General features: G+C 43.5%; 1 protein-coding gene across 1 annotated transcript in view; it reads right to left on the minus strand.

Moving 5' to 3' along the window:
- Nucleotides 1–8,415: 8,415 nt before the first annotated feature.
- Nucleotides 8,416–18,068, minus strand: part of LOC141110349 (SCO-spondin-like) — a 32,961-nt gene continuing 23,308 nt past the window's right edge. The window contains exons 9-12 of the mRNA XM_073601650.1: nucleotides 16,633–16,827; nucleotides 13,866–14,060; nucleotides 11,537–11,731; nucleotides 8,416–8,966 (exon numbers count right to left, since the gene is read on the minus strand). Of these exons, the coding sequence (XP_073457751.1) occupies nucleotides 8,758–8,966; nucleotides 11,537–11,731; nucleotides 13,866–14,060; nucleotides 16,633–16,827 (794 nt within the window). The 3' untranslated portion in view covers nucleotides 8,416–8,757. The remainder of the gene's footprint in view (nucleotides 8,967–11,536; nucleotides 11,732–13,865; nucleotides 14,061–16,632; nucleotides 16,828–18,068) is intronic.

Below are 18,068 nucleotides of genomic sequence, written 5' to 3' on the forward strand. Positions count from 1 at the left end.
ATTTTATTACTTCCACTGACCCCTATGCTGGGGAGGGGGATTTTATCATATACTGTATTCCCACTGACTCCAATGCTGGAGGGGGATATTTTATTACTAAGGGGGACTTTCATTACTCCCACTGACCCCAGTGCTGGGATGGGGTTTATTCCTTCCACTGACACCAATGCTAGGGCGCCATTTGGACCACAGAAGTGATCATTTTTTACTCCAACTAACTTCTGGTGCTGGGACATAGGCTTCAATGTAAAACCTCAAAAGTTGCATGAAAGTCGCACCTGTAGGATATACATACAACTTGTGTACAACTTTGTAAAGCACAAACAATCAAATAGTATGCTTTTTGACCCCTGCTCCGGCCCATCCCATCTGCAGAGAAGCCCCTCCCGAGCAAATTGACCTGACAAGGCATCCTTTCTGCAAGAGAAATTAGCTCTAACCCTAAACATAGCCTAGCTCTAGCCCTAAAGCCAACCCATAACCCAAACCCGAGCCTAACCCTAGCCATAACCTGAACCTTAGCCTAACCCTAGCCATAACCTTAACCCTAGCTATAACCTAAACCTTAGCCTAACCCTAGCCATAACCCAAACCCTAGCTATAACCTAAACCTTAGCCTAACCCTAGCCATAACCCTAACCAAACCCATGCCTACCTTGAACTCTAACCCTAGCCATAATCCTAACCCTATCCTAGCCCAAACCCTATCCCTAGCATAAGCCTAGCCATAACCTTAACCCTAGCCTAACCATAGCCATAACCCGAACCCTAGCCTAACCATAGCCATAACCCAAATCCTAGCCTAATCCTAGCCATAACCCAAACCATAGCCTAACCCTAGCCATAACCCAAACACTAGCCTAACTCTAACCCTAGCCATATCCCAAACTCTAGCCTAACCCTAGTCATAACCTTAACCCTAGTCCAGGGATCTCCAAACTACGGCCCTCCAGCTGTTGCAGAACTACACGTCCCATGAGGCATTGTAAAAAACTCTGACATTCACAGACATGACTAGGCATGATGGGAATTGTAGTTCCTAAACAACTAGAGGGCCATAGTTTGGAGACCCCCTGCCCTAGACTAACCCTAGCCTAACCCTAATCCTAGCCTAACCATAGCCATAACCCCAACCCTAGCATAATCCTAGCCTTAACCCAATCTCTAGCCTAACCCTAGCCATCACTGCGGCAGGAAAAGAAAATTGTGTCACACCATGTATGTTATCACTGGTCAAAGCCAAAGTCGCACTTATCCATAGTCGCATAAAAATGGCATCAAACTCACATCAAGTCGCACTGTAAAGTGGCAATGGAAATCGCACAATTTTGAAGTCGCACAAGTGTTAATGGAGTCTAAATCAGACTTTACAAATGATTTCTACTCACCAATCAGTACCATCAGGAATCCAGAGGATGGCCCCATGATCACCAAGAGTTTATCAGTTGTTGTAACAAAGAGAAAGGATGAGCTCTACAGATGAGACACAGACATGTATATAAACATCCATATAACAATATACAACACGATTGTTGTAATCACACTCTTAAACAAACTGGGGTTATAATAATCCCCTACTCTATAAAAGAAAAACAAAAAGGTTTTGTCTTTAGATATACTTCAGATGCACCCATTTTCACCTTTTTTGCATCCTGTGTTACATTACAGTAACAGTGTTGCAGATCTCCCGCAGCCTCTTTGCAAGCATTTCCTACCTACACGCACCCCAACAATGACCGCATGGTATTTCTCAGGGCGGGTTTCCTGATGGTGACAGCAGTGGACCGCGCCTGCATAATCTGTGACGAAAAAGCCTCTTGTAGTCTCCACCAGAAGCCCATGTGACAGGGTGACAACGCAGGAGCACAACTGGGAGCCAGGGACAGAGCGTTGTCACCCCCCATAACAGGAAGTGCCTGAGCAAGGCCGGCTCAACAGGGATCATTTTAATAAAAATCTGCAGATTTGGAGATATTCAGGCTCCATTCACACTTGTAATGACAACAAAAAAATAAAAAAAACCTCAACAGGGATTATTTTAATCAAATCTGCAGATAATAAAAGTGACTTTTGCCATTGCAAAACATGCAATAACATGTTAAAGCTTAACAAAAGAAAAAAGAACTCATACATACTCATCATTCCTTGATACAAAGGAAGCTGTAAAATAACACTTAAATAAATATATCTCAGAAATAATAAGTCAATAAGTGAAGCCTTTTGTAAGGAGTTATAAAATGATAGAATATCAGGATGTGACACTGACCTGTGTGGTGTAGTAGTCGGCGGGTTCTGTATCAGGTATGGCCGGGTTCGCGATTATATAGGATGAGGGGTGGAGATATAATCTACAGTAAATGGGTGCGGCAGCGGCACAGTAATTAGTTCCCGGTTCTTTGCTCATAGGATTTGCATAAACGTATACATAATATTACTTTGGCATCAGAGTTCAGATATAAAGTGCCAATAAGGAAGCACAAGGCACCAAAAACTCAGCTCTATAATTAATAGGTTGGGAGGCTACGATGTCTCAATGCCATTTAATTAGGCTCTTCCTTATCCTTGTATTGATTAGATCAGAAATTCAGCTGACCTGCTTCCTCCATTCTTAACTCCATCCTAGCTTTACAAATCTCCATAAATAAAACTCGGCATAAGGAAATCCTGGCCTAGTTTTGATGAGTAGGTTGAATAGATTTCCTTTGATCGTCAGCTCCACCTAGTGGCCATAATGCAGTAATTATACCCAGTCACTTTACTGATGTGTCGCCAATTAACCAAATTACAGTGGAACCTCAGATTACGAGCATAATCCGTTCCAGGAGTATGCTCGTAATCCAAAGTACTCGCATATCAAAGCAAGTTTCCCCATTGAAGTCAATGGAAACGAAAATAATTCGTTCCGCATTGACTTCAATGGCATGCAATACCACATGCGGCCAGAGGCGGGGGGGTGCCTGAGAGCCTCGGAAACAGCTGAAAAGGCCCGAGGACAGCTCGGCTGACCTCGGCAGATCTCGGAAAGGCTCAGGAACGTAGTATTTGCGAGTCTTTCCGAGCATTTCCGAACAGCTATGTTCGGCGCCGTTCGGCTCCGGTGCCCCCCACCTCAGGCCAAACGCGGTACTGCACAGCGCTTTGGCCTGAATCCTGCTCGTTTTGCGAGACAACACTCGCAAACCGAGCAAGGATTTTTCACAATACAGTGCTCGTATTGCAAAACGCTTGTTAACCGGGTTACTCGCAATCCGAGGTTCCACTGTACTTGAAAAATGCTTTATAGTGAGACAGAAAAAAATCCTTGTTAGTGCCACCCACTTAGCCAGCTTTTTGTACACTTTTTTGAGACTTGTTGCTGCCATAAATTTAAGAATTGCCCTATTTTTTTTTTCTTAAACGGTCCATTTTCTCAGTTTAAACATTTGATGTGATTTATTTTTACTATTATGAGATTTGCAGATTATTGCATTCAGTTTCTATGAAGATTTTTCACGGCGTCCCAACTTTTTTGGAATTGGGGTAATATGTAAGGAAAATATGTATATTGTGGTCACTAGATGGCAATAGAAATTATTTTCTACTAAGTATGAGCTCAGGCATGTTCACACAGCCCATGTGCAGAGCCCACCAGGAAGTTGGCACTGCGCTGCGCTAATCACAGGCAGTGAGACATTTCCCGATGCGCGGCTGCAGAGATCAGGAAATGTCTCACCGGCTGTGATTAGCGCAGCGCAGTGCCGACTTTCTGGCGGGCTCTACATCCTTATTTTCTACATAGTGTTTTGTGACTGCAGGTTCTATATTCAGGAGATATATGGGATCCTTCCAGAGTTACCTATATGATCTAAAGCAGTGTTTCTCAACTCCATTCCTCAAGGCGCCCCAACACGTCATGTTTTCAGGGTTTCCCTCAGAAGAAACGGCTGTGATAACTAAAACTGAAAATTGAAACTGATCAAATCACCTGTGCAAAGTAACGGCTAGCCTGAAAATGTGACCTGTTCGGGCGCCTTGAGGACTGGAGCTGAGAAACGCTGATCTAACACAGCAGTTTTCAACCACCAGGAAGTGGCCTCCCTCCTCCTTCCAAGCTTCCAACGTGATACAGATCCAGTAACTTCCATAAATAAATCCCCAATAGGGATGAGCCGAACACCCCCCTGTTCGGTTCGCACCAGAACATGCAAACAGGAAAAAAGTTCGTTCGAACACGCGAACACCGTTAAAGTCTATGGGACACGAACATGAATAATCAAAAGTGCTAATTTTAAAGGCTTATATGCAAGTTATTGTCATAAAAAGGGTTTGGGGACCCGAGTCCTGCCCCAGGGGACATGGATCAATGCAAAAAAAAGTTTTAAAAACGTCCGTTTTTTCGGGAGCAGTGATTTTAATAATGCTTAAAGTAAAACAATAAAAGTGTAATATCCCTTTAAATTTTGTACCTGGGGCGTGTCTATAGTATGCCTGTAAAGGGACGCATGTTTCACGTGTTTAGAACAGTCTGACAGCAAAATGACATTTTAAAGGAAAAAAGTCATTTAAACTACTCGCGGCTATTAATGAATTGTCGGTCCGACAATACACATAGAAGTTCATTGATAAAAACGGCATGGGAATTCCCCACAGGGGAACCCCGAACCAAAATTTAAAAAAAAATGATGTGGGGGTCCCCCCTAAATTTCATACCAGGCCCTTCAGGTCTGGTATGGTTATTAAGGGGAACCCCAGCCAAAATGAAAAAAAAATGGCATGAGGTCCCCCTCAAAATCTATACCAGACCCTTATCCGAGCACGCAACCTGGCAGGCCGCAGAAAAAGAGGCGGTATGAGAGAGCGCCCCCCCTAAACCGTACCAGGCCACATGCCCTCAACATTGGGAGGGTGCTTTGGGGTAGCCCCCCAAAACACCTTGTCCCCATGTTGATGGGGACAAGGGCCTCATCCCCACAACCCTTGCTCGGTGGTTGTGGGGGTCTGCGGGCGGGGGGCTTATTGGAATCTGGAGGCCCCCTTTAACAAGGGGACCCCCAGATCCCGGCCCTCCCCCCTGTGTGAAATGGTAAGGGGTTACAAAAGTACCCCTACCATTTCCCAAAAAAACTGTCAAAAATGTTAAAAATGACAAGAGACAGTTTTTGACAATTCCTTTATTTAAATGCTTCTTCTTTCTTCTATCTTCTATCTTCTATCTTCTATCTTCCTTTGGTTTCTTCCTCCATCTTCTTCTGGTTCTTCCTCCAGTGTTCTCGTCCGGCATCTTCCTCCGTGGCACCGGAGTCTTCTTCCCTTCGTCTTCTGGGCAGCTCCGCATCCAGCATGATGGGATGGGAGGCTCCCGCTGTGTGACGCTTCTCCTCTTCTGACGGTTCTTTAATAATGGAGGGCAGGGCCACCCGGTGAGCTGCCCAGAAGACGAAGGGAAGAAGACGCCGTTGCCGCTGAGGAAGATGCCGGACGAGAACACTGGAGGAAGAACCAGAAGAAGAAGATGGAGGAAGAAACCGAAGGAAGATAGAAGAAAGAAGATAGAAGATAGAAGAAAGAAGAAGCATTTAAATAAAGGAATTGTCAAAATCTGTCTCTTGTCATTTTTAACATTTTTGACATTTTTTTTGTAAAATGGTAGGGGTACAGTACCCCCTTACCATTTCACACAAGGGGGAGGGCCGGGACCTGGGGGTCCCCTTGTTAAAGGGGGCTTCCAGATTCCGATAAGCCCCCCGCCCACAGGCTTCCACAACCACCGAGCAAGGGTTGTGGGGATGAGGCCCTTGTCCTTATCAACATGGGGACAAGGTGTTTTGGGGGACTACCCCAAAGCACCCTCCCAATGTTGAGGGCCTGTGGCCTGGTACGGTTCAGGAGGGGGGGCGCTCTCTCGCCCCCCCCCTCTTTTCCTGCGGCCTGCCTGGTTGTGTGCTCGGATAAGGGTCTGGTATGGATTTTTGGGGAGACCCCACGCCATTTTTAAAAAATTTTGGCGCAGGGTTCCCCTTAAAATCCATACCAGACCTGAAGGGTCTGGTATAGATTTTGAGGGGGACCCCACGCCATTTTTTAAAAAAATTTTCCTGAAGGGCCTGGTATGGAATTTAGGGGGACCCCCACGTCATTTTTTTTAAATTTTGGTTCGGGGTTCCCCTGTGGGGAATTTCCATGCCGTTTTTATCAATGAACTTTTATGTGTATTGTCGGACCGGCAATGCATTAATAGCCGCGAGTAGTTTTAAATTACTTTTTTTTCCTTTGAAATGTCATTTTGCTGTCAGACTGTTCTAAACACGGGAAACATGCGCCTTTACAGGCATACTATAGACACCCCCAGGTACAAAATTTAAAGGAATATTACACTTTTATTGTTTCACTTTAAGCATTATTAAAATCACTGCTCCTGAAAAAACGGCCTTTTTTAAAACTTTTTTTGCACTGATACATGTCCCCTGAGGCAGGACACAGGTCCCCAAACACTTTTTATGACAATACCATGCATATAAGCCTTTCGAATTTGCCGCAAAAACCCCAAATTGTTCAGCGAACTGGCGAACAGCCAATGTTGGAGTTGAACATGAGTTTGACTTGAACTCGAAGCTCATCCCTAATCCCCAACATGTCACAGTATGTAGCAACAGTATAATTAAAAAAAAAATCTATACTTTTTAGCAACGGGGCTCATTCACATGGGCGGTAGCCATTGCTACCCCTCTGAAAAGTGGCCTACCATGGTTCACTTTTCAGAGATCAGTTGACAGGCAGCTGGAATGTGATATGTCTCCTCACTGCTTGTTTTATCCCTGAAAAAGCTGAACCACCACACTGACAGCCACGTTCATTGTTGTAGGGCAGTTGTGGGGTGCCCCCATTCACTTCAGTGGGTTAAATTCTGGCGGGACTGCCCATTGAATGCAACAAGGGGTTTCATTATTTTCTACAGCTGCTAAGCCGATCCTGGTTGGGATGTGTGTATGTGAAAGCCTCAGTCAATACTGCTCCTCAGACCACTTCCCCCCCAACGTACTTCACCATGCCCACCGGGGCGTAATTATAGAGAACCACTATGATTTAGCTCTGGTGGGTGTTATTATTTACAGATAATATATTCACTCCTGATGAGTCAGTTCACCGACGAAACGCGTCGAGCTTTTGCGGACACAACCCCTCACATTTCCATCAATTTTTACAACACTCTTATGAAATTTATTGTACATCATTACTGTATTATATTTATGAAATCTGTATAAATCTTTTTCCATGTTATGAGAATCAAGTTTTATATCATGTCTACTCGGATATCATGTCAGTACATGTATTGAACAATTATTTGTCACATATAAACGGTCTTCGACATTTATGTATTATAATAATATTTCCACTCCTACATTGTTTTTGAGCCTGCCTCATTTAAAGTCCCACACTCGTTTTGTTTTTTGAAAATAGCTCTGGTGGGCGGTGCAAAATGCATCAGGGGGCGTGGTCTGAGGAGCGGTATTGACTGAGACTTTCACACATCCTAGCCAAGATCAGCTTGGGCAATTGCTTAAATTTTCCCTATTATTTTCCATATTATGCAATGATGAAGGGAAGGGAGATACCTTGAATAAGAGGACTTTTCCACCGAGGTCCACTTTTATAAAGTTATTCTTAAAGCGGTGTTCCAGGCAAAAATTGAAAGCCTTAAAAAACGTAAGCATAGCCCAACACCCAACTGTATCCCCCCCCCCTCGTTTTTTGGATAGTTTTTTTTTTTCATACCTTTATTATATATTTTCTTTTGGACTTTTGTCCCACGCACTGTAGCATCCTACATTGCTTCCACTGTTTTTTTTTTCCTCCCCCTGTCGCCTTCTGGGGCCTGTGTGTGTTCCAGAAGATGACGGGACCATTCAGGAAGCGTGGAGCTTCCCTTAGTAAGGATGCCGGGGCCTGCACCCAGAGCCGATGGACAGGTTGGCTTCAGGTGCCGACATCGTGGGCTCCCTGGACAGGTAAGTGTCCTTATATTAAAAAAGGAAAAGAAGAAAAAAAGTCTGCACACCACCAGAAATGTTCCAACGTAGTTTATTTTTCCAGCAAGTCAATGACAGCCACCAAGACTAAGACACAGAACCAGGAGAGGTGACACGTTTCACACTGTCAATCGTGCTTCTTCGTGGCTTGAAGAAGCTCGATTGACAGTGTGAAACGCGTAGCTGCCGACTTTTAATTTTCACCCAGGCTGGAACTCCACTTTAAACACCAATCTATGACTTTATCTAGGTTGATATGATGTCATCAGTCCTCTGAAGGCAGGAAGAAGCATTTCATCATCATGTATTCACTCTCCCTCATATTTTGGATTAGTGTGTTAGTGAAGATTTCTTTTATATGACATGAAGGTGTATTTCATAGAGGAACATAAAGTGACACGGAGATGTGTGACTGAGAATATTAGATTTTATTAACAAAACACAAACCGCTTCCTGGGGAAACCAGATGATTTATTTTTATATTCTAAACAATGACAACAGTGTGTATCTGCTTAATTGCAACTTTGTATCTGTTCTCAGAGGGAGGGTCAGCACTTTAACCTCTAAGCCCCGGTTCACACTGAGGCAGCGCGACTTGCAGCGCGACTGCCTCAGGCGACCTGGACACAACAGGGGCAGCGACTTGCACAACGACTTCTATATAGAAGTCTATGCAAGTCGCCTCAAGTCGCCCCCAAAGTAGTACAGGAACCTTTTTCTGAGTCGGAACGACTTGCTAAGTGTGAACGTCCTAGTGTGAACCGACCCTAAGGGTTGACTTGCAGGGGACACATTTGGTCTTATTACTCCCTTCCATAAACGTGAATCCAGGCTTACAGAAACAGCCAGAGATACACTGCTGGGTGCAGACCTGACCTGGGCGCCTTTTGCCACATGGAGAGTCACAGGCACTTCGACACCCCTCATATACTTGATCCGGTGGGCACTCATTGTCAGGATCTGAAAATGTCAACAAAAAAAAGTATTAATAATGATATTATGGACCAGCAAAATAAACTTCGGAAAAAGACATACAGATAGGAGAGCCTTCCTGTCCCTGGGGGATAAAAAAAATAAAATAAAATTGTTTCCCCAGGCTGCACTGCCCAGTGATTTCCTCTAGATGTCAGTATAGTGAGGGTTGAGCCATTATTAACCATTTCAGCCCCGGAAGATTTTCCTGCTTAATGACCAGGCCTTTTTTTTTTTTTTTTTGCGATACGGCACTGCGTCGCTTTAAAAAGTCCAGGAATCCAAGTAGAGAGAGAATCATCGCTCAAGGTGGGTCAGATCAAAGTAAAAGTCATCTCCTTCAGTCTAGAAGTCCAGGTGCTGGCAATGCTATGGCAGTTAGACATCAAAGAAATCCTGCACAGCCGCACTCCAAAATTATTTGCCTTTATTCAATAAAGTGTCATCCAAAATACAGGTCACAGCAAAGTGGAACAAAGCTTACGCGTTTCACACTACACAGAGTGCTTAGTCGAGCTATGACTAAGCACTCTGTGTAGTGCGAAACGCGTAAGCTTTGTTCCACTTTGCTGTGACCTGTATTTTGGATGACACTTTATTGAATAAATGCAAATAATTTTGGAGTGCGGCTGTCCAGGATTTCTTTGATGTCTAACTGCATCGGTTTAATTGACAATTGTGCGGTCGTGCGATGTTGTACCCAAACAAAATTGACAATATGTATTCTATCATTTTTTTTACCAGAAATAAATCGCCTGTTGATTGGTTTGCGTAAAAGTTATAGTGTCTACAAAATAGGGGATAGATTTATGGCATTTTTATCATTTTTTTTTACTAGTAATGGCGGTGAGCTGCAACTTTTAGCGGTACTGCAACATTGCAGCGGACAGATCGGACATTTTTGGGACCATTGACATTTATACAGCGATCAGTGCTATAAAAATGCACCGATTACTGTGTAAATGTCACTGGCAGGGAAGAGGTTAACACTGGGGGGCGATCAAGGGGTTACGTGTGTTTCCTGGGAGGCGTTTCTAACTGTGGGGGTGGGGAGTGGGACTGACTAGAGGAGGAGCCAGATCGTTGTTCCTGCTTAGTAGGAACAGACGGTCTGTCTCTCCTCCCTTGTCAGAACAGGGATGTGTGCATTTACACACACATCTCCGTTCTAGCTCTTGAGCCCGTGATCGCTGGCGGCGATCACGCCCACCTGCTATGGATCTTAAAAGGAGCCGCTATTCATTAACGCCGATTCGCAGGAATGTGCCACTTTGCCGACATATATCGGTGTGAGCCGGTCGGCAAGTGGTTAAAGAGGATCTGCAGTCTCCTCACATAATTTGTAATAACATCTTTGCCATTCTGAAGCTTCCCTCCAACCACTTAGCATATTATTTTATTTTATATATATATTGCAGAAATCTCCCTCCACTGAGTCTGGCTGCAGCCATTTTAACTGTGGGCAACTGAAGCTGCTGCCTGTTCACTTCCTGGATTTACACAGACACACACCTCCAGCTCTCAGGGAGAGGGAGAGGAGCATGAGGTCACAAGCCTAGGCTAATGACAAGAAACTGGAAGTGGGCTGTATAAAGTATTAACTGGCAGAAAAAAAAAAAAAGTTTTACTATATTAAGTTAAAACAAGGTCAGAAGATTTAATAGATGGAAACTTGAAAAAAAATGATTGAAGGTCCGCTTCAAATGTATATAGGTGCATTTTGTACATATAGAAATCAATCTTTGTATCAAAGCAGCGCTATAGATACAAATATTCTGCAAAAAATTGCAATATAAAAAACAGCAAATAAAGTGCAAAAAGTGCAATATGAAACAGCAAATATTTAAACATGCATGTTCCAATATGAAACCGTAAATAAAGTACCAAAAAGTGCAATATGGAACAGCATTCAATAATTTGCAGGTGTTCATCCAGCACTTAGCCGTGCATGAAGATAACAACTAATATGCAAACAAACACTGTGCATATATAAATGCCCTTACGTCAGAATAAAAAGGAAATTGTGTGAAGTCCATAGTGAGAACAAAGACCGTCCATTAGCATATGTTCTTCCAACTCAGGTGTAAAGAGATCCACCACCGGATGCATGAATCTATCTATGGTGATAGAGCGGTGCCAGGGGGGGGGGGGGGGCGGTGCTCCTGCACCCTTTATGGACGCACCGCCACTGATCAGCAGTCTGATCGTGTAGAGCAGGGAGCACTAGATGGTGCTTGATGGGTAATGCAGACAGACACCAAGAGTAGCCACGCCCCTACACGTTTCGTCAGCAGTGACATCTTCTGGGGGAAGGGCCACACACACACAGCGTCCCTCCATCTCACTATAAATATACTCTGCCTGCACTGGGAGGGCCACACAGCTTCAATAGCTTGAGCAGACATACTCCCTCTAAAAAAAAAAAAAAAAAAATCTTGCTCCCTTACGAATAAGAGAGACAGTCCACGGCTTACAACCGAGCACCCAGAGTGCATCGCCCAGGCAGAATATACAATCGGGTTGCTCAAGTGAACCAAATAAAATAAATTTTAATTCACCTGTATGGGTTGACTTGCAGGGGACACATTTGGTCTTATTACTCCCTTCCAGAAACGTGAATCCAGGCTTACAGAAACAGCCAGAGATACACTGCTGGGTGCAGACCTGTTTTGGGTCCCTTTTGCCACATGGAGAGTAACAGGCACTTTGACACCCCTCATATACTTGATCCGGTGGGCACTCATTGTCAGGAACTGAAAATGTCAACAAAAAAAAAGTATTAATAATGATATTATGGACCAGCAAAATAAACTGGGGGATATTTAGATATATATATAAATAAATTATTTCCCCAGGCTGCACTGCCCAGTGATTTCCTCTAGATGTCAGTATACTGAGGGTTGAGCCATTATTAACCATTTGAGCCCAGGAAGATTTTCCTGCTTAACGACCAGGCCATTTTTTTTGCGATTCGGCACTGCGTCGCTTTAACTGACAATTGTGCGTTCGTGTGACGTTGTACCCAAACAAAATTGACAATATGTATTCATTTATATTGAATAATAATGTATATTCATATATACATTTTTTTTTTTACCAGAAATAAATCACATATTGATTGGTTTGCGCAAAAGTTATACTACAAAATAGGGGATAGATTTATAGCATTTTTATATATTTTTTTTTTCTAGTAATGGCGGTGATCTGTAACTTTTAGCGGTACTGGAACATTGCAGCAGACAGATCGGACACTTTTTTGGGACCATTGACATTTATACAGCGATCAGTGCTATAAAAATGCACTGATTACTGTGTAAATGTCACTGGCAGGGAAGGGGTTAACACTGGGGGGCGATCAAGGGGTTACGTGTGTTTCCTGGGAGGCTTTTCTAACTGTGGGGGGGGGGATGGGGCTGACTAGAGGAGGAGCCAGATCATTGTTCCTACTTAGTAGGAACAGATGATCTGTCTCTCCTCCCCTGTCAGAACAGGGATTTGTGCGTTTACACACACATCCCCATTCTAGCTCTTGTGCCCGCGATCGCTGGCGGCGATCATGCCCAACTGCTATGGCTCTTAAAAAGAGCCGCTATTCATTAACGCCGATTCGCAGGAATGTGCCACTTTGCCAACGTATATCGGTCTGAGCCGGTCAGGAAGTGGTTAAAAAGGATCTGCAGTCTCCTCACATAATTTATAACAACAACATCTCTTTGCCATTCTGAAGCTTCCCTCCAACCACTTTGCATATTATTTTATTTTATATATCCTGCAGAAATCTCCCTCCACTGAGTCTGGCTGCAGCCATTTTAACTGTGGGCAGCTGAAGCCGCTGCCTGTTCACTTCCTGGATTTACACAGGAGGCACACCTCCAGCTCTCAGGGAGAGGGAGAGGTGCATGAGGTCATAAGCCTAGGCTAATGACAAGAAACTGGAAGAAAAAAAAAAGAAGTTTTACTATCCAAAGTTAAAACAAGGTCAGAAGATTTAATAGATGGAAAGTTGAAAAAAAATGACTGAAGATCCGCTTCAAATGTATATAGGCACGTTTTGTACATATAGTAATCAATCTTTGTGTCAAAGCAGTGCTATAGATACAAATATTCTGCAAAAAATTGCAATATAAAAAAAAAAAAGCAAATAAAGTGCAAAAAGTGCAATATGAAAACAGCAAATATTTAAACATGCATGTTCCAATATGAAACCGTAAATAAAGTACCAAAATGTGCAATATGGAACAGCATTCAATAATTTGCAGGTGTTCATCCAGCACTTAGCCGTGAATGAAGATAACAACTAATGTGCAAACAAACACTGTGCATATATAAATGCCCTTATGTCAGAATAAAAAGGAAATTGTGTGAAGTCCATAGTGAGAACAAAGACCGTCCATTAGCGTGTGTTCTTCCAACCCAGGTAGAGGGGGGGGGGGGGCGGCGCTCCTGCACCCTTTATGGACGCACCGCCACTGATCAGCAGGCTGATCACGTAGAGCAGGGAGCACTAGATGGTGCTCGATGGGTAATGCAGACGGACGCCAAGAGTAGCCACGCCCCTACACGTTTCGTCAGCAGTGACATCTTCTGGGGGGATGGGCAACACACACACACAGCGTCCCTCCGTTTCACTATAAATATACTCTGCCTGCACTGGGAGGGCCACCCAGCTTCAATAGCTCGAGTGGACATACTCCCTCTACTGTTCAGATGGCTGAACACTATCTAAATAAGATATAGGAAAAAAATTAAAAAATAAAAACGATCTTGCTCCCTTATGAATAAGAAAGACAGTCCACGGCTTACAACCGAGCACCCAGAGTGCATCGGCCACGCAGAATATACAATCGGGTTGCTCAAGTGAACCAAGTAAAATAAATTTTAATTCACCTGTTTGGGTTGACTTGCAGGGGACACATTTGGTCTTATTACTCCCTTCCAGAAACGTGAATCCAGGCTTACAGAAACAGCCAGAGATACACTGCTGGGTGCAGACCTGTTTTGGGTCCCTTTTGCCACATGGAGAGTAACAGGCACTTTGACACCCCTCATATACTTGATCCGGTGGGCACTCATTGTCAGGAACTGAAAATTAAAAAAAAAAAAAAAGTATTAATAATGATATTATGGACCAGCAAAATAAACTTTGGAAATAGACATACAGATAGGAGAGCCTTCCTGTCCCTGGGGGATAAAAAAAACTAAAATAAAATTGTTTCCCCAGGCTGCACTGCCCAGTGATTTCCTCTAGATGTCAGTATAGTGAGGGTTGAGCCATTATTAACCATATCAGCCCCGGAAGATTTTCCTGCTTAATGACCAGGCTTTTTTTTTTTGCGATACGGCACTGCGTCGCTTTAAAAAGGCCAGAAATCCAAGTAGAGAGAGAGAGAGTATCACCGCTCCAGGTGGGTCAGATCAAAGTAAAAGTCATCTCCTTCAGTCTAGAAGTCCAGGTGCTGCAATGCTGTAGCAGTTAGACATCAAAGAAATCCTGGACAACCGCACTCCAAAATTATTTGCCTTTATTCAATAAAGTGTCATCCAAAATACAGGTCACAGCAAAGTGAAACAAAGCTTATGCGTTTCACACTACACAGAGTGCTTAGTCAAGCTATGACTAAGCACTCTGTGTAGTGCGAAACGCGTAAGCTTTGTTCCACTTTGCTGTGACCTGTATTTTGGATGACACTTTATTGAATAAATGCAAATAATTTTGGAGTGCGGCTGTCCAGGATTTCTTTGATGTCTAACTGCATCGGTTTAATTGACAATAGTGCGGTCGTGCGATGTTGTACCCAAACAAAATTGACAATATGTATTCTATCATTTTTTTACCAGAAATAAATCGCCTGTTGATTGGTTTGCGTAAAAGTTATAGCGTCTACAAAATAGGGGATAGATTTATGTCATTTTTATCATTTTTTTTTACTAGTAATGGCGGTGAGCTGCAACTTTTAGCGGTACTGCAACATTGCAGCGGACAGATCGGACATTTTTGGGACCATTGACATTTATACAGCGATCAGTGCTATAAAAATGCACCGATTACTGTGTAAATGTCACTGGCAGGGAAGAGGTTAACACTGGGGGGCGATCAAGGGGTTACGTGTGTTTCCTGAGAGGCGTTTCTAACTGTGGGGGTGGGGAGTGGGACTGACTAGAGGAGGAGCCAGATCGTTGTTCCTGCTTAGTAGAAACAGACGGTCTGTCTCTCCTCCCTTGTCAGAACAGGGATGTGTGCATTTACACACACATCCCCATTCTAGCTCTTGAGCCCGTGATCGCTGGCGGCGATCACGCCCACCTGCTATGGGTCTTAAAAGGAGCCGCTATTCATTAATGCCGATTCGCAGGAATGTGCCACTTTGCCGACGTATATCGGTGTGAGCCGGTCGGCAAGTGGTTAAAAAGGATCTGCAGTCTCCTCACATAATTTGTAATAACATCTTTGCCATTCTGAAGCTTCCCTCCAACCACTTAGCATATTATTTTATTTTATATATATATTGCAGAAATCTCCCTCCACTGAATCTGGCTGCAGCCATTTTAACTGTGGGCAACTGAAGCTGCTGCCTGTTCACTTCCTGGATTTACACAGACACACACCTCCAGCTCTCAGGGAGAGGGAGAGGAGCATGAGGTCACAAGCCTAGGCTAATGACAAGAAACTGGAAGTGGGCTGTATAAAGTATTAACTGGCAGAAAAAAAAAAAAAGTTTTACTATATTAAGTTAAAACAAGGTCAGAAGATTTAATAGGTGGAAACTTGAAAAAAAATGATTGAAGGTCCGCTTCAAATGTATATAGGTGCATTTTGTACATATAGTAATCAATCTTTGTATCAAAGCAGCGCTATAGATACAAATATTCTGCAAAAAATTGCAATATAAAAAACAGCAAATAAAGTGCAAAAAGTGCAATATGAAACAGCAAATATTTAAACATGCATGTTCCAATATGAAACCGTAAATAAAGTACCAAAAAGTGCAATATGGAACAGCATTCAATAATTTGCAGGTGTTCATCCAGCACTTAGCCGTGAATGAAGATAACAACTAATGTGCAAACAAACACTGTGCATATATAAATGCCCTTATGTCAGAATAAAAAGGAAATTGTGTGAAGTCCATAGTGAGAACAAAGACCGTCCATTAGCATGTGTTCTTTCAACTCAGGTGTAAAGAGATCCACCACCGGATGCATGAATCTATCTATGGTGATAGAGCGGTGCCAGGGGGGGGGGGGGGCGGTGCTCCTGCACCCTTTATGGACGCACCGCCACTGATCAGCAGGCTGATCGTGTAGAGCAGGGAGCACTAGATGGTGCTTGATGGGTAATGCAGACAGACACCAAGAGTAGCCACGCCCCTACACGTTTCGTCAGCAGTGACATCTTCTGGAGGATGGGCCACACACACACACAGCGTCCCTCCATCTCACTATAAATATACTCTGCCTGCACTGGGAGGGCCACCCAGCTTCAATAGCTCGAGCGGACATACTCCCTCTAAAAAAAAAAAAAAAAACAATCTTGCTCCCTTACGAATAAGAGAGACAGTCCACGGCTTACAACCGAGCACCCAGAGTGCATCGCCCAGGCAGAATATACAATCGGGTTGCTCAAGTGAACCAAATAAAATAAACTTTTATTCACCTGTTTGGGTTGACTTGCAGGGGACACATTTGGTCTTATTACTCCCTTCCAGAAACGTGAATCCAGGCTTACAGAAACAGCCAGAGATACACTGCTGGGTGCAGACCTGTTTTGGGTCCCTTTTGCCACATGGAGAGTAACAGGCACTTTGACACCCCTCATATACTTGATCCGGTGGGCACTCATTGTCAGGAACTGAAAATGTCAACAAAAAAAAAGTATTAATAATGATATTATGGACCAGCAAAATAAACTGGGGGATATTTAGATATATATATAAATAAATTATTTCCCCAGGCTGCACTGCCCAGTGATTTCCTCTAGATGTCAGTATACTGAGGGTTGAGCCATTATTAACCATTTGAGCCCAGGAAGATTTTCCTGCTTAACGACCAGGCTATTTTTTTTGCGATTCGGCACTGCGTCGCTTTAACTGACAATTGTGCGTTCGTGTGACGTTGTACCCAAACAAAATTGACAATATGTATTCATTTATATTGAATAATAATGTATATTCATATATACATTTTTTTTTTACCAGAAATAAATCACATATTGATTGGTTTGCGCAAAAGTTATACTACAAAATAGGGGATAGATTTATGGCATTTTTATATATTTTTTTTTACTAGTAATGGCGGTGATCTGTAACTTTTAGCGGTACTGCAACATTGCAGCAGACAGATCGGACACTTTTGGGACCATTGACATTTATACAGTGATCACTGCTATAAAAATGCACTGATTACTGTGTAAATGTCACTGGCAGGGAAGGGGTTAACACTGGGGGGCGATCAAGGGGTTACGTGTGTTTCCTGGGAGGCTTTTCTAACTGTGGGGGGGGGGGGGAGTGGCACTGACTAGAGGAGGAGCCAGATCATTGTTCCTACTTAGTAGGAACAGATGATCTGTCTCTCCTCCCCTGTCAGAACAGGGATTTGTGCATTTACACACACATCCCCATTCTAGCTCTTGTGCCCGCGATCGCTGGCGGCGATCACGCCCACCTGCTATGGCTCTTAAAAAGAGCCGCTATTCATTAACGCCGATTCGCAGGAATGTGCCACTTTGCCAACGTATATCGGTCTGAGCCGGTCAGGAAGTGGTTAAAAAGGATCTGCAGTCTCCTCACATAATTTATAACAACAACATCTCTTTGCCATTCTGAAGCTTCCCTCCAACCACTTTGCATATTATTTTATTTTATATATCCTGCAGAAATCTCCCTCCACTGAGTCTGGCTGCAGCCATTTTAACTGTGGGCAGCTGAAGCTGCTGCCTGTTCACTTCCTGGATTTACACAGGAGGCACACCTCCAGCTCTCAGGGAGAGGGAGAGGTGCATGAGGTCATAAGCCTAGGCTAATCACAAGAAACTGGAAGAAAAAAAAAAGAAGTTTTACTATCCAAAGTTAAAACAAGGTCAGAAGATTTAAT

Source organism: Aquarana catesbeiana, linkage group LG10, assembly GCF_042186555.1.
Source record: "Aquarana catesbeiana isolate 2022-GZ linkage group LG10, ASM4218655v1, whole genome shotgun sequence".
Lineage (NCBI taxonomy): Eukaryota > Metazoa > Chordata > Amphibia > Anura > Ranidae > Aquarana > Aquarana catesbeiana.